Source organism: Varanus komodoensis, unplaced genomic scaffold (genome assembly GCF_004798865.1).
Source record: "Varanus komodoensis strain SLA01 unplaced genomic scaffold, ASM479886v1 scaffold30, whole genome shotgun sequence".
NCBI classification, from domain to species: Eukaryota; Metazoa; Chordata; class Lepidosauria; order Squamata; family Varanidae; genus Varanus; species Varanus komodoensis.
This window is the reverse complement of record NW_025335762.1, coordinates 2141075-2164647: the sequence shown is the minus strand read 5'-3', so window position 1 is coordinate 2164647 and position 23573 is coordinate 2141075. Positions and strand designations below refer to the sequence as shown.

Sequence of the window (23573 nt, the reverse complement as noted above, 5' to 3'; positions counted from 1 at the left end):
TTCCCCAAACTGGATTGCCGGTTTGGGTTGACTGGGTCACAATATGCTCATCACTGATTGATAGAGCTGGAAAACAAGGAATACCTCCACAAAAATTTTACAGATTTCCTCTTTTACCTGCACAACACAAGAGAAACTCCCTGCTCTTCTTCAGTCTGCATGTTGCCTTCACTACAAGGAAATCGCGTGCCATCAGCTGAATCATCAGCTTCTTCTCTGCCCTGACTAATCTTGACAGGGATCAAAGACTTTGTCTGCTCCCTCTCAGCTTAAGAAAGCTTTATTAGACCAAAGTCAGAGAGCTCCAGTTCGTGAAGCCCTTACCATCCTAGAGGAATCTAGCCACATCTTCATATTCTAGCCAAACGAGGCATCATTCAGGCATTTCTTAGGAATTCTTAGCAAATGTTTCTTAAACAGTCCTTTCTGCACCTCAGTGTAGGACAGCAGGCCTATCTATAGTGAACACCCCACAATTTTACATGTATCAATTGGTTTTACACAGAAGGCACCAATAACCAAGCAAAATAGAACAACAGCTGGGATGGGCAGAAAGTAAATTTCCAGATGCACTGGACCTCCACCATGCCAACACACTGGCCATGCTGGCAGGGGCTTCTGGGAATTAAAGTCCCAAGCAACCAAAAAGCTACTTTCTCCCTGCCCCTGTGCTACCTGCATCTTCCTTCACTTTAATATGGTTACAGCAACTACATTTAACAAACCGAAGGCACTGCAAGTGCTGACAAGGTAACTGAAAATAAAATGACACATGCTGCTTTACTTGTTGGCTGCATGAAATTCTTTTTCAGTGCAATAAAAGGCAACCAGTCTCTCAGGGTAGATTCACGTGTAAATTATTGTCTCCTCTGAGAAGCAAATTAGTAATGGCAGCTGGATTTCTATACATATATGCCTAACTGTAAATCTTGCATATATGCTGAAAATCTGAGACTCCTTCAGCATATGTCCAATGTCTGATTCATAAGCAGGCAAAAGACCACGATTTTTCTCCTGTGCAGAAAAACTGCAGCGGCATAGCAGCCCTTGGTCTCAATTGCTGTGGTCCAGCTTAATTCCAAGTGAACTCACCTGTGCGTATATTATGTAGCGGTCAGCATTCTCCCTGCCCCGCCCCACCCCACCATCTACCTGACAGGTTGTGTCCCACAGCACTGCACAAGAAGCAGAGCCAAGGAGTTCTGCTTGGTGTAAATTCACATATAAATTCACATCCTGGCAACGGATTCCCCCACAGCAACGCAGCTGCAAAAGCTGACAGCCTCTCTTCAAGATTATCAGCACTACACTATGCCTGCACGGGAGGAGAATTAACGGTCCATTCTCCAAGGTATTTCAGTCACAATATGGATGCCTCACACCTGGACGCCTGTCTCAGCATTTCCTAACTGTCCCCTGCCCCTGTCATTTCCCTGGCTGCAAGGGACAAAGGGTTTTGCCCTGGCAAGTTGGTGCCACCCTGCTCCTAGCAAGTCCAGGATCAGATTCTGCAGGACATGTGGGACCCGGAGAAGGTTTCGGCAGGTTCAAGGCAACCTCTTCTCTGAAGAGCAGCAGCTGTCTTACCTTTGCTTGCTTTATGAATATCCTTGTCCATAGAGCAGGCGGTACAGCAGTGCTGTGGGCACCGGAATCCGCGGGACTCAAATACAGCTGTAGCAAACTTGCGGACGCAGGACTCGTGATAAAATTTGCCACATGCACTGACAGAGCAGCGTTTCACATCTTTGCCAGGTAGCTTGCACGAAAAGCATGGATGTTGTCCTTAAGAACAGAAAAACAAAGAGGATCAGGCTGAACCTAAAACACGGTGTCCAGACCAAAGCAATAGTGATAGATAGTAGTGGTCTGAGGTCACAGGAGACCTGCTCAGAAAATATGCACAGGAAGAGAAACCAATTGTGTATTCCTGTCAGCTTTCTGAGGCTGAGGAGCTGGCAACCCATCAATGCCGCTTTGTTTAGTTCTCAGTGCAAAGAGAAGGATCGTGGATGGTGGTCAGACGGGAACTGGCCAGCCAAAATGATACTAGGAAAGAATTTACTCATTTTTCAGCCTCTGTTAAAAACCCATCTCTTTAACCCAGCCTTTCCTGAACAAGTTGATCTTAGTATACGCCGTGCTTTTAAGCTTTGCTTGCAACGTTTAATTAATGTGTTCTTATGTTAGCAATTATGTATTTTAACTTGGGCATGTCTTTCGATATGGAAAGTGGCATTTGTTGTAATCAAGTAAGAGAGAAAGCACATAAAAGAAGACAGGAAATTTGCAACACTTGGGCCAAACTGCCCAAGATATTGGCTCTCCAACCAGCAGAATTCCCAAGGCAGAACAGCATCTGCTCATTTACCATTTTTGCACTCCAGGCAGATGAACTTCCCGTCAGGCTGTGAGCTCAATCCCAGGCATTCTGTATGGAAGACCCTGTAGCACTCGCCTTCGCAGGACACTAGCGACTCACCAGAGCTTTCACAAATCTTAAAAGAAAGGAATGGATATCAGAGAACACTTCACGCTTGCACCACTGTCTAATGCATAGCCGTTCTCAGTATCTCAAGACACACAAGTACCACTGGCTGGAAAACATCAAGAAATCACAATCCAAGATGGGGCCATGCAGAGGAAGAGACAAAGCTGTGCAAATCACGAAAGGCTTGATTGCCACTGGCTGGGGCCAGCAGGGAGAGAGAGCAGGGTCAGCCCCCATCCCAGATATACAGGTTTCTGCTGCATACAGAGGAGCCTTCCCTGCATAAATAAGGAGCCAATAATGATGGGTGTGAAGAGGAAACAGTTCAACTGCCGTACAATAATTTCTGTCAAAACCCTGCGGACACCAGGAAAGCTGTATTCCTATCATTGCATGAATGCGATCCAAGTCACTTAATGTGGGCCCGTTTGCCTTTCACAGTTCTCTCCTTGCAGTATTCATGGTGCAGTGGTGCTTGGCTCACAAACCTCTCAATTCATGGGTTGCGAAATTGGGTTGCGAACAGAAATTTCAGAGAAAAGTTGCCTCAGTTCGGGCACTCCGCATTGGGTGACGACCATGATTGCGCACACCTTCCTCCCCACACGAGCGTGCCCACGATCATGCCTTTCTCCCCCCCACCCCCAGAGCACGATCGCTATCGCACAATTATGGTTTGGACTCTCCCTCCAAACAACAACCTCCCCCCACCCCACAAGTTAGTGTTCTCTACTGTACTGTACTTTGTTACTTCGTTGTTCTTTGTTACTTTGTTTCAAATTTTTGCGGGGGGGGGGAATTACAGAATGGATTAACCTTATTTACATTGACCCTTATGGGGAAATTTGACTTGGGTCACGACCAATTTGGGCCACGACCGGAGTCCTGGAACGGATTAAGTTCATGAGCCAGGGTACCACTGTATTTGCAAATAGAATTGTTAAAAGAGTGTTTTCTCCATCCTTTTCACATAAGTTTATGGGTAAAATAGGAATTCTAATTGGCTTCAGTTGTTGAGAGTACAAAGCCAGTGGCTGGTAATATATCCAAACTGATTTAGTGCAAAATGCATAACTATGGCACAAACCTAATTAACATGGTTTATTTACCAATATTCATGAACTTCATATTTATATTAAAAGACACTCCTAATTAATCTACAGCATAAAAGAACAAAACTTAGGGGAATCAATAGCACGAAAGAGGAAGATTCCCACTCTGGGAACAAACAGGCCTCTGGTACACAGCCAAAACTTAGATGGGTTGGCACCTGATAGGGAGTTCTAGAGAGTGGACGTTAAGATGCCAAAAGCCCTATTCCAAGCCAACATGTGCCTTACCTGCAAAAGGCACCATGAGAAGGGGATCCCCTGAGGAGCACAGCAGAGGCACAAGCTGGCAGGGATCAGGCAATCCCTTAACCTTCCTGCTTCTGAGCTCCTTCCAGCTTTATAAGCAAGTCCCAAAACGTGAAACCTGACCCGGCAGAACACGGCCAGCCAGTGCATCTCCATCAGCACGGACGCAGTTCGTTAGCAAGTAGCTACTCCCGCTGCCAACCTGGCAATGCATTCTGCACCAACTCCAGTTCCTGCGCCGAGTCCCAGGGCAGCCCCACTCACAGCACGCTGCAATATTCCAAGTCTGAGGTTGCCAGTGCATTGACCACAGTGGGTCAAAGTACCCCTGCCCTGGAATGGCTGTAACTGCCTTAAGGGATGAACCTGGTAAAAGTCGCTTCTGCCTCCAGTGAAGGAACACCGCCAGACTCTGTGCCTGTAACCCTCCACCCACAGAACCTCCAACTTGCCAGGGTTCAGACTCAATTTCTGGATCCTCGCTCAGTCCACTGTTGTATCCAGGTGCCTATTCAAGGTTTGCAAGGCCCGAGAGAGACATAAAGCTGCCTGTTGTAAGCAGACCTTGCACAAAATCATCCTGTTTTCATATAGAAGTTAAATAGCGCTGGGGACAACAAAGTGCCTGGTGACACCCGATAGCCTCAATACCAGGAGATTAACAAATGCTCACCCCAAACCAACCCGACAGATAAGCCCAGAAGTTCAGAGTCAGCATCTACTGCAGCCTGTCCAAAATAATTACGGAGGCAAGACACAGCATGTTTCTGTCAACAAGGCCTTGACTTCTGCTACAACCGCCTGCTCTTCTAGAGTGCCTCCTTCCCGTGCTCCTCACTCCCCATTTCTCCTCTCAATGCAAACTGCCTCCATTTCTCCTTCATTGCTTTGTGTTTTCTCCCTAATACTAGGTAATGTGTTAAATGCTACCCATTCCAGGGGTATTCACAGCCCTCCCATTTCCTCCTCGCCGTCATTTGGAGGCTCCTCTGATTCCAATTTTGAATCTCTCTGCAATTTACTGTTCCAATCCCTTTATCCATGATTTGGCAGCTGCAATCCAAGACCCCCTTGCCTGAGAGTAGCCTCAATCAAACTCTGTGGGGCCTACATATAAACTGGCAGAAACAGGAATGTGTTCTATGACTAGGATAAACAGTAATATTAATACATCCAGTCCCCAAATTCCCTTGAAACTAAGGTCTTTAAAGAGATGGGGTGTCTCCAGGGTTGGGATTTGCTATGTGAGGTGAATATTACTCACAGTGTTCACATTATACTTTATTTCCTCATTGCTTCCTCTTAGAATGAGCCAGTTCACCTCAAACCAACAGCTAGAGGTAATTCAGCACTAGCTAAATGAGGGTGACCTTCAGCGCACAACATGGCAGGCTCATCGGTGGTTGATCAACCACAGGAAATTAAGGCACACTCCGAGTATGCAATCCCCACTCTGGAGTATGCAAACTCAGCTACCAAGGATTATGTGAAGATTCAACATCCCTCACATAGCCCTTAGTTTGTTGTAGCATTGTTAATTTTGAAGCAATTTTATCAGAATAGCCATGACATAGCATATAGAGAGAGAACTGTGCATTTTAATATTCTGGACTAAATTCTATGGTGTATGAGGACCCCACCCTTTATTCAAAAATCACAGCTGTACTCAACATGATGAATTCCCAATAATCTCAGCTTTCTGGATCCCTTGAAACTCAGAGACTGACCTTTGCTTTATTTTAAAGAGTTGGTAGGTAGTTACAAGCTACCGGGATGAAATGCAAAATGCTCAGCACAATAGAAATGTAGTCACATTTGAATAATAGTAATAAGGAAAACATCTAAAATCAATATAAAGCAACCCTCCCTTGAATCGCCAGACCATCAAGCACATGGGAATTAATTAATTCCAGTTACAGTTTGGCCAGTACTACAAGAAAAGTAGCCACTTCCTATGTGCAATTTGCTTGCTATTGTTTGCAAACAAAATACTTTATTTATTTAGTGCATTTCTAATCTGTCCAGTAGTGAATGTTCTCTGGGCAGATCACAACCAGTCAAAAATGAAAATGCATTTTAAGATACAGTTAAAATATAAAATATACATGTTTTAAAGAATAAATTCAATATAACAATTATGTTATACTGAAACAATAAACAGCACAGGAGGACAACAGCTTAGGAAAGGCTTTTCCGGAACAAGCAACAAAGCAATCTCTCAATTTTGCCAAAGACATACAGTCAAAGAAGACTGTTTGGAAGTATGTTACAGTATATGCAGTTTAAAGCAGCAGAAAGTTTCAACAAAGAATAAAAAGCTATGCCTTAATGACTGAATGTGTCAGCTAATTAACCTGAAGCCCTGCTGGGATTTTCAAACAACCAGGCACCATAGTGCTAACCTAGCCAGGGCAAGCAGGTTACATCTGAAAACTGTGCTGAGCAATCCTGCACAGGTTTTCTCAGAAGTCAGTCTCATTTTCTCAAATAAAGCTTGTTCTTAGAGGGGACTGCAACCAAGTCACACTTGGCACTCACCTGACAAACAGTGTCTCTCTTGCTTGTCCCAGAACCTCTTCGAGACAGGCTGGAGTCCACGGACTGTACATCTGACGCATCAGCATCTGCTGCTGCTGAGGGGCTGTCAGACTGCTTGCCAAAGCTACCCTGAAAGAGGAAATCCACAACCGCATTCATCCAGGCAACTCTTGAGATGGAGTATTACTGCTATTATTATTAATTTTGTTTCATTACTCATTTATTCTAAGTGCGTACCACAGATTGAAAGAGAAAATCTTAATCATATAATGTACATTGACTCTTCCACTGAATCTTCTGGCTCTCACTTTGAGCCAACCCAGAAATGATTGTTCTGAAACTTCCAGATAGATATTGATGTCCATATATAAAGACCTGATCTGGTGGTTGGAGTGGTGGACTGGGGACCTGGGAGGTTCAGGTTCTACTCCCTGCTCAGCCACGAAGCTCACTGGGTGACTTTGGGCCAGTCACAGACTCTCAGCCTAACTTCCCTCACAGGGTAATTGTTGTGAGGATAAAAAGGAGTTGTGTACATTGCCTTGGCTTCCTTGCAAGAGAAACAAAGGCAGGATATAAAAAGCAATGTTGCGATAATCATAATGATAATATAAAAATTTGTGTAATGGGCAAAAGAAAAATATCCCATCGCTCGCACTAAGAAAAAGGGACATGCACCTAAGTGACTCACATTCTCTGATGTGCTGAATTCTGTGATGTGCAGCTGGTGCCAAGCTGCCTCTTACTTTACATCACTTATCCTGCTAGTTGGAAGGGGGATCAGGAACTCCACTGAGCATTCATGCTCCATTCTTTAACCCAGGAATTCTTATTCAGGAACCCTTCTGGATTTTTTCAGCAAATCTTGTCCACACTTCAAGAACATTTCTACAGCCACAACTGCTAGAGGCCTACTATTTTAAAGGGTTAGCTGAACTCTGAGGAAGTTGACTTGTACAGCCAGAAAGTATTTTACACCTTTGAAAAGCCCTTAATGTTCACTTCCCTTTCCCTTCAATGTATGCTGTGCCTTCACTGTTCTGACAGTCATACCAAGTAACAATTTTGTCATGTTGACGAGCATCACTTAATTAGCCCATTTCAAGCTGCAGCCTGGACATGGTACCTGTGAACCTTGATGCCAGTCAAGCCCCATGATCTTCCTGATTTTAGCACTTTCTAATTCCTTTTTTAAAGAGAGCTTGGTATGCTGCAAAGTGAAACTATGGCCTCTGGCACAATCTGTATTTCCAGGAATTTGTCTCGCTCCCACGTGAGCCCCAGGGGTATTCTTATTTTTGAAAAACAGTGAGTGGCTACAGCCAGCACTTTGTTGTGAAGCTTTCTTGGGGGAGGAAAGGGTAAGCTGGGAGTGACATGTGCCCTGGAAAGGGTGGCGATGAGTATTCTAGATGGTTAGAGGGGATGGGGGCAAATATGCAGTTTAGCATTCTGGGCTCAGTCCCTAAATCTGCTTTGTACTCAACTTTTTGGCCAAATTGCTTGTTTCTGAACCGTACCAGTTTGCCTTCTGAGAAGCAGCTGCCCATTTTGATGGCCATTTTGTGAAAGGACAGACCTTCACCCCCAAACCAAACATTTCTTGGGTAACACCGACAGCATTGCCAACATCCTAATGCACCCACTGACCTCAAACAGGTTGGGAACCCTGCATAGGAAGGAGCAAGACGCATTTACCTGTAGATCATTCAATCCTCTTGAGTCAGAGTCAGATGTATCTCTGTATGCAGAACTGGTCAGCTCAACGTCTGTTGAAGCACGACTTCTTTTCTTTAGAGGCTTACAAGAATCTGAAATCTCACTGGCACCTTAACACAACATACTGGAATTAATCTTAAAGATCTCTCAAACCTATTAACCATTAAAGAAGAAATTAAATCAGAGGGGGACATGGGGAGGAATGCAGAGAAGGAATCAGCATGACTCCACACTTGCTTTACAATTTTTTAAAAATCGCAATATTTCCTATTCTTTATAGGAATATTCTGATCTACTGTTGTGAAGGGTATTCTTTTCCAGTTAGAAAAATACCAGTTATTGACTGATACACAGCATTTCATTTTATTCATTTATACCCTGTTTTACAAAATAAACCCTTTCCAAGGCTGATTATAAGCATAGCAAATTTTAAAAGGATATAACAAAGTACATCTGTGTAAAATGTTCTATAACAGAATCCATGTTGTGTGGGTTTTATACAAAAGGGGATTAGCATCCAACACACCTTATTAAACCTACTTGCATTTTAACATCCTTCTGTACATAGACCTGAACATGTCATCACAGGACTTTGGAGGGCATGCGTGGTTTCACTGATGAGACGGTTTCACAGTCTCTTCCCTGCCTTTCCCACCACAACCAGTTTACATCTGAGCCCAGGAGGCCAGAACCCAAACAGTACTTTCAACATGACTCCCAAGCACAAGCATCCTTTCCACGGAAAAGGTCACAAATTGCTTAGGAAACCTTCCTATTTTCAAAAGCAGTCTGACACATGGCATCGAAGACTAATGTTCAAGAAACACAAACCCACTGTTTCCCATGGCATACGAAACGAGTTTATTTTGATCCCTATCAACAGCCAACTCATCCCATAGGAGACACCACGGCCCACTGTATTAATTACTATACTAGGAGTCCAAAATTTTTCTTAGCAAGCCTTTCTAATGAACTTTAAAAGCATCCTGTTGGCCACATGCCCAGAGATCCTGTTCTCTGATTGGCAGGAAGCAGATAAGCCAACAGGCAAGCAAACTCATTTGGGTCTTTGTTACATGCAGGGGACTCAAAATGTAAGGGCCAATCTGTGAAGGACTGCCCTACTTTCCAGTAATTGCTGCACTTCTCTCTAAAGCAGCCATGGAGGAAAGGTGAATTATGAGGACAGCGACAACTCTACACTGTATTGGTGTGTGTACACTGCAAAGTCTATCTGACCAGTGGTTAGCTACAGGGCTAGAGAATCGACAAGAACATGAAGCTATTTTGTACTTACATAACACGAATGATACAGATGAAGAAAAATGAATAGGCTGTACACCAAGAAACTCGCAACTACACTCACCTTTCTGTAATCCAGTCTTCACTGCTGCCTGTGGAACTGTTTCTACCTGTTTGGACAGGAAACGAGTAGTTAATAGAGAAATTTCCTTGTCCCTAGTACAAAAGAGGAAATGAAATTTCAATGTGAGCAATTAGCATACAGGAAACTTGTCTTGTCAGTCCAGCCATCCTCCACCCCCACCCCCACCCCAGAAAGGTACTTCGGGGATTCACCTCTTATGGATCTAATTGAGGCTGCCTTCTCTGAATGAGGGGACAAGGCAGGTCCGTGTTACTGCAAGTCATTCGTTTTGTGTACCAAGTGACGCAATAACGCTATCTCTGGTCCAAGAAACAGCCCTGAGCTACAGAAAAACCTCACAATAGCTAAGAAAAGGAGAGAAGCAGAGCATTCAAGTTCTGTGTGACACTTGACTTGCTGCCCCATTTTAAAAAGGCACCTCCACCCAGTAAGTGGTTGAACCGCAGCTGTTCCTCTGCACGGAGGGCTGCAAAGGTATGAGGAAGAGAAAACCCGTTGCAGGCCTCTGTGCAGCTGGAAACAATGCCAACATAGCGTTTAGGTAGACAAGTTGGTGACCTTGCGAAAGTACGTCGTGGCCCTTGCGATCAGTGTTTTGGATCCTACATTGGACGGCGACTTTCTGCCAGCGTACACCCAAAGTTGTGAATTTGGTAGTTGCAAGCAGCTTCTTTGCTAAGATCTTGCTTTTAGGCTAAAAACCATAATTTGAAAAATCAAATTCTCCACAGTGTGGTTACATATGCATGTAAGAAACACGTCTCAAGTATTTATTAAGGATTATTCTATAAATTTTTTAAAAATATTTTATTTCATTGTACAATGGATAAAAACATACAATAGAAGGATTTGTATAGGATACAATTGATAATACAAAATATAAAATCTAGACAATCACGTGTATTTTGCTACCACTCACTGCAACAGAATTAACATTGTGTCTCTCATTTGTAATTAAAGTTCCAGTTATAAATTTTAAAACCGAAAGGATGCAGAATAAAATTTGGAAATTCACTGCAACAAAGCTTGACTCTGGGAAACAAGAATGGTTGTAGAATCCTAAAATATCAGTACGCCTTTCTGAACATATAACATATCCGAGCTCAGGCAATACAGTGCATCTCCGACCTTTAACCTTTCCTACCATATGCTTTTCCTAAAAAAACACCAGTATAATATACTATGTTGTCTTAATTAGCTACATAGTATAAAGCGAGCAAGGCTACCTGGGGAATGATGACATGAGAATCTTGTACCGTGGTTAATTAAAAATATATAAATTACTACAAGTTTATCTTGAAAAAGGGAGATTTCAACAGTTGATTCCAAGAGGTTTATATATGCATGTGCTGTGTGTGTGTGTGTGTTCGTGCGTGCATGTGTATAAACAGATATATCTATATATCTGTGCTGTTTGCAAGTATTCAATACTTAATCTGAGAAAAAGTGTTGTGCTGAAGTCATATTCTTTTAACTCCATCATTTTGGAGTTCCCACCAGAAAAGGACTGTACAAGGGAGCAAAGCAAAACTAGCAGTGATTTTAACGCCTTTAAACAGAAGATGTGCTTTAAGCCTCTGATCTAACCAAAAAAGTCTTGTGCAACATACTTCAGGTTTAAAAGAATTGTCATCTGAATTTTCAGAAGCCTAACTTTCCTAATACGACTTGGCTCTTGAAAGAACTGTGTGAGGGAACGTTTCTTACATAGGGTCTATTTTTTAGGTGAATTCCCTTTAAATTTAAAATTAGAGCATACTGAAAGGAAAAAAATATGGTGTTGATAACCATCTTGAAACCTGCATAGTCCACAGAGCACGTGGGTGGCATGCTTTCGGAACTCGCCTATAATTCTTCACTTTGGAAATGACTTTTTTTTTAAAAAAAAAAAAAAAAAAAAAAAGAGCTTTATTTACCTTTCTGAGGTGCATAATTGGAAAAAAATGCCCTGTACACATTGATTCTACTTGAAAGACAAAAATTAACCCACAATGATGCTCTTTCCTGCTTACTGTCAACATAAAAGGCTATTACTTTTAAAGAAATATCATGCTTAGTCCATTTTCAAGAGTAACCAAACAAATCCATCTAACTTTGTAAAAAAAGAACAAACAAACAAACTAAAACCTCAATACAAACCAGCAGCTAAACCAAGGATAAGACGACAAGGAAGCTGATAGCAATTCCAGAGAAAACACTGAAACATAAAATCACTCTGCTTGTAACAGAAACAGAAAAATAAAGGTATCAGCTTTGTGAGGCGTTTTTGTGTCACCATGTTCCCATTTATCCAAAGCATGACTGATGCTGTAAAGGGATGCCAGTTAACAGCAGTGTTTACTGAGGGGGCATATTCTCAGGAGGGAGAGTCCAAAAGCAAACCCAAAGGGGAAAATTGGGGTGGAGGTGAGGGGAGAAATTAAAAAGTCATCAATATAAAAGCCACAACAAATATGAATACAGTATATTTTAACTCTCTACATGGAGGAAGCCAACCTGCTCCTTTTTGATCTTCTTCTTTGGCACAACTTCAGTGGATTTCTCAGACTCTGAGCGAGTTCGTATTGATCTTCTCTGATGCTTCTTTTCTACAGAACCTGAGGGAAGAGAAGGGTTTCCATTACAGGAGTCTCTCTCTGTCTCTCTTTCCTCAATGAGGGATGACGTTCAATAGCAAAGTCCTGATTTCTCTACATTCTTCTTTGAGTGCATAGACTTTAATCTGCCAGCTGGCGTTCTGGCTGCAGGCAATACATCAGTGCTTCAGGGAGAGTCCTGAGTTCGGGAAAAGACCAGCTTTAATATGAAGATAAAGGGGAAGTCTAGAATTCAAACTATTAGGAAGAGTTGACTTTTCATGTTCAGAACCTTTTAAATCAACTGTGACTTTTAAATCTCAATGGTTACCAACTACACCAAGGACACAAATATGTTGTGAATGTTAATTTTCAAGAATTTGCCTTTTTAGGACAGAGGACGACTACCTGCAGTGGAAAGTCTCATTTTACATGGTCTTCAGACTAATTTCTGAACTGCAATTGATCTAGACTCTGCGCAGGAATTACCTATCCCTTACCCGGCAACCTGCTGCATGGAAAGGAAGATGGAAAGAGAGAAAGGAGATTGGCAGCGTGTGAAAGAAAAGGGCTGCTCCACTCACTTCCGGGCCTGATTCCACTCACCGCAAGCAAGTGGGATATTATTAGACTGAACTCCCCAAAAGGGGTCAACAATCCTGCATCCTCCACTTATAAGGCTCTGGATTAGGCAAGAGCAAATGTAGAATAGCTCTACAGCAACCTCCCAGCCATGCCACAAGGCTGAGATTGACAGATTCCAGAGAAGCTTCCTGTCGGCACTTCATTTCTAGAATGAGATATCCTAGACGTCAAAACCCAAAAATTCTCTGCCCCATTCTTCCCAAGATCCATAAGAATGGCATGGTGAACAAACTCAGAGATAACACCTTACTTCACATGTAATGTGAATGCACCTTTACAATGAAAATTAAGAATTCAGGGCGGAGCCCTGTTATTAGGCATTTCTGAAAGACGCACAAATGGAAAAGGGGCATTTTCTTACCTGTGAATTCTTCTATTTGTTCATCAGTCAGTGGTCCCTGCCATTTGCTGTGGAGGCAGGAGAAAGACTGGCTCTAGGGAGGAAGTGGGAGGTGCCTCTTAGACCAGCCCCCAGTGAGTCTTTCTTCTAAAAGAACCTGCTTTCTACTGCGCAGCGATGAGATCACCCAATGTCTGGACCACTGAATGGTGACAAGTAGGGAAAACGAGGCATCTTGGGAAGGAATGGCAGGTGAAGATCATTGCAATATAAACTTGTGGCAGGACTGTGACCCCAAAAGAATATATTAAGGGACTCCTTTCCCCACAGTGCTGCTGGGTCACCCAGGAAACACACAAGTTATTGGCAGCATCTTCCCTTGCACAAGCCAAACTAAAATAACCACAAACTGTGTGAGAAGACAGCTGCACACCGCCCACTCATCTTAGAGTAGATGCTGGGTCACATGGGCGGCAACTGATAAGACTTATTCAGCCTTCAAGCCTTGCTCATCTAAAATACCAGATAAAAATCAGATGTGGCTTGTCAACAAATGTTTAGAATGTGACATTAAACACACGAGCACATTTGAGCCTGCGTAGGAGGGGGTTTGAGGGGGTTCTTTCATTAGTTAAAGGTCAGCTTGTGTGTGATTCTTCCATCAGCCCATCTGTTACTCTGTTTCCTCCTTCGTCTGGATGTGCAGAGGCATGTGGGAGCACGGATAGCTATCTCCCCCAGGGAGGAAGCACAGGCCAGCAGCAGGGAGCTGCAAGCGCATGTGTATAACCCCATGGGTTCAAATCCCCAGCACTTCCAGTTAAATCACCCTGAAGGGGAGGGGATACAGGTCATCCTCTGTTCAACTCAGAGCTTTAGTATACTGGGGAAACCTGGCCAGTGATCTGACTGCATGTAAGGCAGCTCCTTGTAACTGCCCCCAGAGCCTTCCAAACTGCATTTGCCTCTACCAAACCTGAGGCATTTCTTAAAACTTAAAACATCTGCTACAGTTTCTTCCCCAGATTAAGATGGGGACATGCAACCAAAGTCCTCATTCTTTTTTGCCATAGGATATTAGCTTTTCCATCTGCAGAAGTACTACTTAAAAAACAAGTAAAACAAACAAAACCCTGGGGACTACTATTTAAACCAGGATATACTAACCTCTAATGCTTTTTATGGTGATTCCACAGAAATTCCTCCAAAAGATGAAGTATTGAAACGACAATGGTTTGTTAGTTTTTAAAAGGTGCCAAAAATTATCTTGTTGTTTCTGCTAATGTATGCTGGGCTGTGAAATGCCAAGTTTGTATAATGTAACGATCCATTTTGGGTAACTATTCTGAATGTGTTGTCATGTCATGCAAACCCGGACCATTTCCCACAGGACTGTTTTTCTCAAACAAGCCACTCTGATAAACAATGGGTTCTTTTCTGGGTTGCTGAGACAATGCTGGGTTGTCAACCCAACCCAGGTGTCTGAGCCCATTACAGCCTGAGGAAGTGTGAGTGAGCTGCCTGGCATGAGCAATGAAAACCTTTTGCTGAGCTTGCCTGGACCACTGCCAGTGTCATCTGCTCCAGCAAATGCCCAAGCAGGGCTTGGCAGCAATTGTATCATGACAGCCCATTGTGGCTAACTAGCCATGATAAGCAGTTGTGTCATGCAAACTTGGATCATTTCCTACAGGGTGGCTTGTTTTTCCCCACCTTGACAACACGCCTTGAACTCACGGAGTGTCAAGCTGCTCAGCAAAAGCAGCCAAAACAAAACAAAACAAAACAAAACAAAACAAAACAAAACTCCATTGCTGCTCTTGCTCACCCATGTGGCACTTCTGCATGACTGCCACTGGTGTGCTCCTTTGATATAGTTTTTGATGGACTCTTCATGCACAGGGCCTCAAAAGCATAGCATCTTATAATGATTCACAGGAGTGCAGTTTGTTATGGTATAAACTTTTGCGGGCTAGAATACATTTCATCAGCGGTAGCTTGCACAAAATTTTATGCCATAATGAATCAGTTCCTGTTTAAGTTGTCCTAAGACTTTTCTCTCCAAGAGCTTTATATGGCAATTCCGCTGGAACCCTTGCAATCTTACAGGGTTGCTACAAGGATAAAACTGGGATGGCCTCACGTATGCCGCTCTAGGATCTTGGAGGAAGTACGAATATAAATTACGCAAATCAAAGAACTGTAAAAACTTGCGTTTAGTCAGTTTAAGAACTGGTGGCCTGAATGGCAATTATACTGCTTAAACAGCTGCAGCAGAGGGGTCTGAAAACTCACTAATGCGCAATAATTTTTCCACCATGGTGCTGCATCTGACATAGTCAAGCTACAGTTCTGACTACTGAACTCTCAAGACTTCCCCAAGGGGTGCCTCAAAGCAGAGCTGATATATTTTGACTTAACCCAGGAGTCGCAAACTTTACCTACTTGCCAACCCAGAAGATGATTCAGGAGAGGGTGCACTCTGGGAGGATGCTCTCTCGTTTCGTTGGTTTGAGACGGACGTGAGTTTGTCATGCCCCTTGATGATTATTTCTGGTTTGTTTCCTAAACCCTGTTACAAATAACAAAGATCAAGTCAGTGATTGCTGGCAAGGGTTTCTGGTTCATTTACTTTATTAAAAAGCATGTAAATGTTCAATTTGTGTGTGCGCGCAAGTGTGTGTGTGTGTGTGTGAAGGGGGGGGGCAACCTGCTCTGCAAACATGCAGAGCATTCCTATTCTTTCTGCACTCAGTTTCCACCATTCATTTCAGGATGTTACAGAACGTCAACTGCAAATGCATTTTAATCACTTTACCCCAAACACCTTCCCTTCTAAGATTACTCATGCCCACAGTCTCACAAAGCAGGAGGTGAGGTGCCTGGCTGCCTCACGTCAGACCACATAATTACATGCTCCTCCAAATCTCTCTCTCTCACTCGCTCACACACACACACCCTCCCTGATTACAGAAAACTACAGATTCTAGCTCAGTCCATTGCTTCTCAAAATTAACATGATTGCAGAAGAAGAGAGTAGGAGGCATGTCAAGGCTTGGAAGTGGTACAGTGAAGACACACCTTTACTTCTGCATATATTGTTTGTGAGAACTAGGTAAGTTAAAAATTCCTTTGAGGTTTAGAAATATGTTTATCTGGTGCAATACAGTGTGGGTTTTTTCACCAGGTGTCTTTGGGAAACTCATATGCAAAAAATGATGAAGGGCCTCCTCTGTTTGTCCTTTGGACAAAGGCAGGGTACCAATGAAGAGTACATATCAAAGTAACGACTATCACTATTCCAAAATGTGACTGTTTTTCTCACAAAGCAGCATTTAACACAAGAAACGCTCAGTTAGAAAGCCCCATGCAGTATTTATTCATCATGTGTTCACCACTGATACTGAATTGCAAATAGCAGCTTTTAAAAGCAAAGAGGTCATCCACAATTTTGCCAAAATGGCCTTGCTCAGTTCTTACAATCCTGCTCTTTCAAAGCCAGGGTTTGAAAGCTCAGGAATGTGCCACAGCTTTATGCACTCCCTACTTCCCTCTGTTCCTCTCAAGTACATGCTTATCCTCCAGTTTCTGGTCTTCTCCAATCAAAGTTTACTGTGGTGTCCAAATTAACTCCTTGCTTCCAAACCATGATTAAAAAAAAGGTCTGAAGTGGGCTTAAAAAGTGCTAATTACTGTTTGCCTTTTCAGCTACCATGGCAAGCTATTATTAGGAAAAAATGAAATTATATATGGATTTCGAAGAGGGAGAGGAACTAGAGATCAAATTGCCAACATACGCTGGATCATGGAGAAAGCTAGGGAGTTCCAGAAAAATATCTACTTCTGCTTCATTGATTATGCTAAAGCCTTTGATTGTGTGGATCACAACAAATTGTGGCAAGTTCTTAAAGAGATGGGAGTACCAGACCATCTTATTTGTCCCTTGAGAAACCTATATGCGGGTCAAGAAGCAACAGTGAGAACTGGGCATGGAACCACTGATTGATTCAAAATTGAGAAAGGAGCTCGGCAAGGCTGTATAGTGTCGCCCTGCCTATTTAACTTATATGCAGAGCACATCATGAGAAAGGCAGGGCTAGATGAATCACCAGTTGAAATTAAGATTACTGGGAGAAATATCAACAACCTCAGATATGCAGATGATACCACTCTCATGGCAGAAAGTGAAGAGGAACTAAAGAGCCTCTTGATGCAGGTGAAGGAGGAGAGCGCAAAAGTTGGCTTGAAACTCAACATTAAGAAAACTAAGATCATGGCATCTGGTCCTCTCACTTCCTAGCAAAGAGATGGGGAAGAAATGAAGGTAATGACAGATTTTATTTTCCTGGGCTCCAAGATCACCGCAGACAGGGACTGCAGCCAAGAAATTAAAAGACGCTTGCTCCTGGGGAGGAAAGCTATGGCAAATCTAGAGAGCATACTAAAAAGCAGAGACATCACCCTGCCAACAAAAGTGTGCATAGTCAAGGTTATGGTTTTCCCAGTTGCAATGTATGGCTGTGAAAGCTGGACCATAAGGAAGGCAGAGCGCAAAAGGACTGAGGCCTTTGAATTGTGGTGCTGGAGGAGACTCCTGTGAGTCCCTTGGACTGCAAGGCAATCAAACCAGTCAGTCCTAGAGGAGATAAACCCTGACTGCTCTTTAGAAGGTCAGATACTGAAGATGAAACTCAAATACTTTGGCCACCTAATGAGAAGGAAGGACTCCCTGGAGAAGAGTCTAATGCTGGGAACAATAGATGGCAAAAGAAGAAGGGGACGGCAGAGGATGAGGTGGATAGATGGAATCACTGAAGCAGTTGGTGTGAGCTTAAGTGGACTCTGGGAGATGATGGAGGACAGGAGGGCCTGGAGGAATGTTGTCCATGGGGTCATGATGGGTCGAATACGACTTCGCGACTAACAACAAATATGAAAACCCAAAGCATGGTCCTTAGCTTCCAAAACCATGGTTTGAATGATTTGAACTCGAGACTTCTGAAATGGGTTACTGTTCACCAAAGCCCGATTGAAGTCCAAAGAAAGCGAAGTCATTGAAGTCCAAAGAAAGCGAAGTCAATTACTTCAATATTTCCTTTCTCTTGCTAGTTATCCAGCATCCACAAATACACCCCCACTGGCTAACCCACTGGTGAGCCAATCTTTTCTTTTGGGAAGGCAAGTTCAGATTACCTGGAATAAGATTCTGTCTTTCCCCAAATTGGAGAGATGAAAACAGTATTTTTAACTGGCTGTTGAGCTCAATTAAAGTTTGTGAACCTCTTCTGGTTACTTACAAAGCAAAGCTACAAGTGTTTGCTTTGGGTTAAAATAATATTTTAACAACAAATAAGGAGTAAGAAAAACTAATTGAATTGACTTGGCTTTGCAAATTACTGTCTTGAAACTAGGAAGGCCACAGTTAGATTCCCTTTTTGCCAGAGACAGTAAGTATGGATTGCTTTTTGCTGCTGCCAGTGTTTTAGCAGCTTATTGACTGTTTGATCAATTAGATTTTTAAGCTGGCCACTCTCTGTTGCACCTAAAACATACATTTGCCCCCGAGAAGAGAACTATGCATTCTTATAAAGAGCTACAGCTCCATCTGGGAGGTTACCTGTTCGATGCTCTAGATGTCATCCATTAGCTCAGACATTGCACATAATTTCACATTATATGTCAGTCCAGAAAGCCAGTTTGGTGAGTATGGGATAGGTGTACATAACCCCTGACATTTTATAGATGAAAAAAAAATTCACCCCCAATTTTAGACAGCTTGCAAAAGTGTTGTTCCAAAACATAGGTGAACATAAAAATTAAGACTGCAATCCTACACACATCCCTGGGAGCTAATCTCATTGAACTCATGAGCAGACACACACAGTACATCTTGCAATTCATTCTCTGCTTATGCTCTTTACGGGAAAAATAAATGCCTTTACCTTGGTAGAGTAAACAAACTGATCAATGAATTTTCCATTCCCGGCGGCATTCTGGAGAGCAAAAACTTGTTCAATTTTAACAACTGGAGACATATTACATTTCTGAAGGTCCAAAGTCCCCTGGTGCATGGTTATCGATGCGGGTAAAGATTTTCTGGCTGCGGCAGTTTTCCATGCTATTTTCACAGGAGGTGGCTCTTCTTCCACACTGGACTGCCTCCTCTGACTATGTCTCCGCACCTCAGTATTAGATGGAGAGGATGTTGCCAAAACCTCACTGGTCTGTTCTGACTGAGGGCTCGGTGATGGTTTAGATCTACGGTTCTTTTTAGCCTCTGTCTTAGGCGTGGCAGTCCTCTTGGCTTTTGACAAAGCCTCTTCCGGCTCTTTATCAACATAGATGAAGGTGTACTGTTCTATCCTCTCTTCCCGGGTCATTTTCAATGCTTTCTCAGCATGGGCAATGCCAATGTCCCACTGTGCACGCTCTCTCTGTGGCCTTGGTTTGCGAATCTTAGGAATAAAGCAGATGGGTTTATTGCATTTATTAATTTCCACTGACAAAGCACGCAAATTTGATTAACTGTCTGGACGCAGCACCCATTTTCAAGTATGGCTCTATTTTATTGCTACAGTGGAAAAGCAGGAAACATCAGACGGAAAGGTCAGTAGTGTTCAAAACGTATCATGAACCCAGTGATCCGGTTCACACATAATGGCAGCAAATAATGAGTTAAGTATTTCCTGATTTAAAGCAGCACATGCTGTGTATGTTCCACTGCTAGTCTGAATATTTAACTCCTAATTGGGCTGACTGGGGGTTGCTATGCAATGTCCAAACCCATACACTATGAAACAGTTTGCACAACACACTGGGCTCATTGTGAGTTGCTTAACCCAGAATAAACCATGCCATTTTGAACATGCAACTACAGCCAGCAAAGATTCTTTGAGAGTTAAACAGCCTTTGCTTAATCCTACAAGAAGCAAAGGGTCCTGCAAGCATTGTTGAACCCTCAAAGAACGCCTGGTGACAGGGTTCCTATGACAAAGCAACCCCCAAGTTGCTACTGCATTTTCAAAATGGCTTCCAGCAAGTACCATAGTCTAGTACAGGTTAAACCATCCCTAGCAAGTCCAGCATGTCATACAAACTAGGTCAGTAGGTGATTCGTGGGTTAAACCATTAAAATAGATAACCTACAATTAGTCGTTAAGGGACTCTATCAGTTAGGTAAACTAACCCATAATTTGCAGCTATACTTAAAAAGCCATGTAATGCTCTGACAGCACATCTCAAGTGTTCAGACCCCCAAACCCCCATTGTGCGCTCCCACACACCCAAGCCTAGCTGGCAGTTACAAATACCTGAACAATCACGATGCTTGCTTGAATAACAATTGGACTTAGCAAGCCATGAAAACAGCAATCAGCAGTATTGCTGCTAAGCAGAAAGCTGGAACTTTTGAAAGATGTAGCTTGGAGAGGCTGCACATAGTCAAATACTTGCACATAGCCAAATACCTGTATTGTACCTACAGAGGGTCCAGGAACCTTCCAACCTTCCAATTCACTTAATGTCCTGCCCCCAAGACACCAAGACTATGGCTGCTTCAAAGGATGCAGGCAGATGCATACAGAGTGAAGGTATCTGACATCATCCTTTTTAAATGGCTATATACAAAACATGGACATGCAGAACTTCAGGAAGCGGAAAGAGATATTGCTGATTACTTGCACCTGCCAGTACTGCAGGCAAATAAGACAGAGGTCAGCAATGATGGAACACCTGCCATTTAAAAAGGCATTTATAACAGGCTGGAGGAGTGTGCCTTAGGTCATGGGTAGGCAGCAAGCAGATTTGGATGTACTAGCTGGTAACTGAGTAGCTGTGCTCACCCAGAAGGCTACGCCACTGTTAGTTAAGTTAAATATGGTGTGTTGCTTTTGCCTTAAACTGTTTGGCACATGAACCAATCCTGGCAAAGAGCTACAGTGCACTGGGTGTCACACGAACAAACCATGCTGAAGCTCAACACGATTTTTTGGTTCCCTTCTCCCCACTCGGTCCTCCTGCAAGTGTCCCAAGGGACACCTCGGGAAGAAGTCTTTCTTCCTACTCCTGCTGTGGTGAGCTGCTAGTTCCTTTTAAACATTTGAAAGGAGATCACAAAAGCCAGCTGTCAAAGCAGGCTTTGTAAGACCCCATCTGACAGCTAAGCGCAGTCCCTTCAAAGTCCTCCAGCAGCACATTAGAGGGGTCACCCATGGCTACCCATCATTGTATGTAACTTTTTTGTGCACATACCTGAACCCCCAAATCAATTTTAATGCATTTTTAAAAACTGTGCACGAAAAATTTAACACAGTAGCATCACTATAATCTTTTGGAGTGGTATTACTGCAGAGATTCGAAGCCTCAGCTTGGGAATATGGTCGCTAAGGGGCAGCAGGCACATTTTGTTGTTGCTATGTGCCGGCAAGCTGTCTCCAGTGGCAATTGTAAGAGTGAAAGCCTTTCAAAAGGTCTTTTCCAGGTGCATATCCTAGATCAGGGGCCCTCAAACTTCTTTAATGGGGGGCCAGTTGAAAGGTGCTGGCGATGGGCGCGGGTCCGAGGTGCCTGCTTGCTCGCAAGGAGATCCTTTTCTCCTAGCGAGTCCAAAACATCTCCTTGCTCGCAAGCCACCACTGGGTGTCCGCACAGCGAGGAAGAGGCTTGCTCGCAAGGAGATTCTTTTCTCTGAGGGAGTCCTCCAAGCGAGTCCAAAACGATCTCCTTGCTCGCAAGCTGCCACTGGGTGCGTGCGCAGCGTGGAGGAGGCTTTCTTGCAAGGAGATCCTTTTCTCCGAGGGAGTCCTCCAAGCAAGTCCAAAACGATCTCCTTGCTCGCAAGCTGCCACTGGGTGCGCGCACAGCGAGGAAGAGGCTTGCTCGCAAGGAGATCCTTTTCTCCGAGGGAGTCCAAAACTATCTCCGCATGGGCAAGCCCCTGCCTCGCCATGCACACGGGCGCACCCTGCGAAGTCAAACCTCTATGGCAGGCTGGATCCAGCCCAGGGGCCGTAGTTTGAAGACCCATGTCCTAGATGTTATTTATTTCCCCCCTTTTTCCTACAAGGATTTTCCTTACAATAACCTGAGAAGCTAGTTATGCCTGGTGTCAGTAAATGGGGCAACAGTCACTTGGCATGCTTTATGCAGTGACTGGGGAACAGTGCTCAGATTTCCGGAGTCTCAGTCCAATACTCTACCCAGGACACCACATCGTTCGGCCTTCAGCTCCAAATCCAGTCTTCCCTCCCACCCTGGTTTTTCTTGATAACTTGCAAAAAGCTCCCAGGGCCTTGAGATAAAGTGTAAAAAGTGCATCATGGTGGAAACGAAAGTGTGTGCGCATATGTGGGGTGGGGGAGGAGATGAGGATCTCAGTAAGTGAGGGCACTCACAGGGAATCCCCCATCCCAAAAGCAAAGGAGGATCTTGTCATGAAGGGGGTAAGCCCCCTTTTCACCAGCTAAGATCACTCATGCCTTCAGTTACATCTACAGCTTGCCTTTTGACAACTGTCAGTGGTAACCACTGTCTAGAGCGTAGGTGGAGGAGATCACAGGATGAATCTGACCGAACGCACCTGAGAGCCCATTATCGGGCCTATGCTGTGGCAGTGAAGGCGGCGAAGAAGAAATTCTTCTCCGCTTCCATTGCCTCCTCACAATGCTGTCCGGCTGAGCTCTTTCGTGTGGTGCAGGGGCTGGTAAATCCAGGCCCAAAGAAAGATCTGGTGCCACCCTTGAAGGCCCGCTGTGACGACTTTGCCAAGCATTTTAGGGAGAAAATCGCTCAGATTCGTCACGAGCTGGACTCTACTATTGAATCAGATTCTATTGGGGAGGTGCCAATGATGCCATCGAGTCCTCAATTGTTGGATGAATTTCAGTTGCTGTGGCCTGATGATGTGGACAAGGTGCTTGGACAAGTAAGTCCTACCACCTGCTTACTAGACCCTTGCCCAGAGACAGCCGGGTACCTGCCCCTTTAAAGGAGGCGGTAGTCCGGCCAGTCCTAAAGAAGGCATCCCTGGATCCAGGGGTGGTCGCCAATTATAGGCCGGTGGCCAACATCCTGTTTCTGGGCAAGGTGCTAGAGCAGGGGCCGGCGGGACAAATCCAGGCACTCTTGGATGAAACTGATTATCTGGACACATTTCAGTCCGGCTTCAGACCCAGGTACGGTACTGAATCTGCCTTGGTCGCCCTGTACGATGACCTGTGCAGGGAGAGAGACAGGGGGAGTGTGTCCCTGTTGGTTCTCCTGGACCTCTCAGCGGCTTTCGATACCATCGACCATGGTATCCTTCTGGATAGGCTAGCGGGATTGGGAGTTGGGGGCACCGCTTTGCGGTGGTTCCGCTCCTCTCTCAATGGCCGATTCCAGAAGGTGGTGCTAGGGGACTATGGCTCTGTGCCATGGCAGTTATGCCATGGAGTTCCGCAGGGGTCCATTTTGTCCCCCTTGCTATTTAACATCTACATGAAACTGCTGGGAGAGGTCATCAGGAGGTGTGGGCTGAGGA

The 23573-nt window shown here is 44.0% G+C and overlaps 1 protein-coding gene across 7 annotated transcripts in view; it reads right to left on the bottom strand.

Annotated features, from left to right (window-relative positions):
- NSD3 (nuclear receptor binding SET domain protein 3) overlaps nucleotides 1-23573 on the bottom strand; it is an 88152-nt gene that overhangs the window by 27697 nt on the left and 36882 nt on the right. For 6 of the 7 annotated variants that reach the window (XM_044437322.1, XM_044437321.1, XM_044437320.1 and 3 more), the window contains 8 exons: nucleotides 18997-19509; nucleotides 15500-15626; nucleotides 11990-12090; nucleotides 9473-9518; nucleotides 8086-8216; nucleotides 6388-6516; nucleotides 2372-2498; nucleotides 1588-1785 (listed from right to left, as the gene is read on the bottom strand). In XM_044437322.1, the coding sequence (XP_044293257.1) occupies nucleotides 1588-1785; nucleotides 2372-2498; nucleotides 6388-6516; nucleotides 8086-8216; nucleotides 9473-9518; nucleotides 11990-12090; nucleotides 15500-15626; nucleotides 18997-19509 (1372 nt within the window). Of the gene's footprint in view, nucleotides 1-1587; nucleotides 1786-2371; nucleotides 2499-6387; nucleotides 6517-8085; nucleotides 8260-9472; nucleotides 9519-11989; nucleotides 12091-15499; nucleotides 15627-18996; nucleotides 19510-23573 lie in introns of those variants that run through there. The other variant, XM_044437326.1, reaches the window with a different exon arrangement.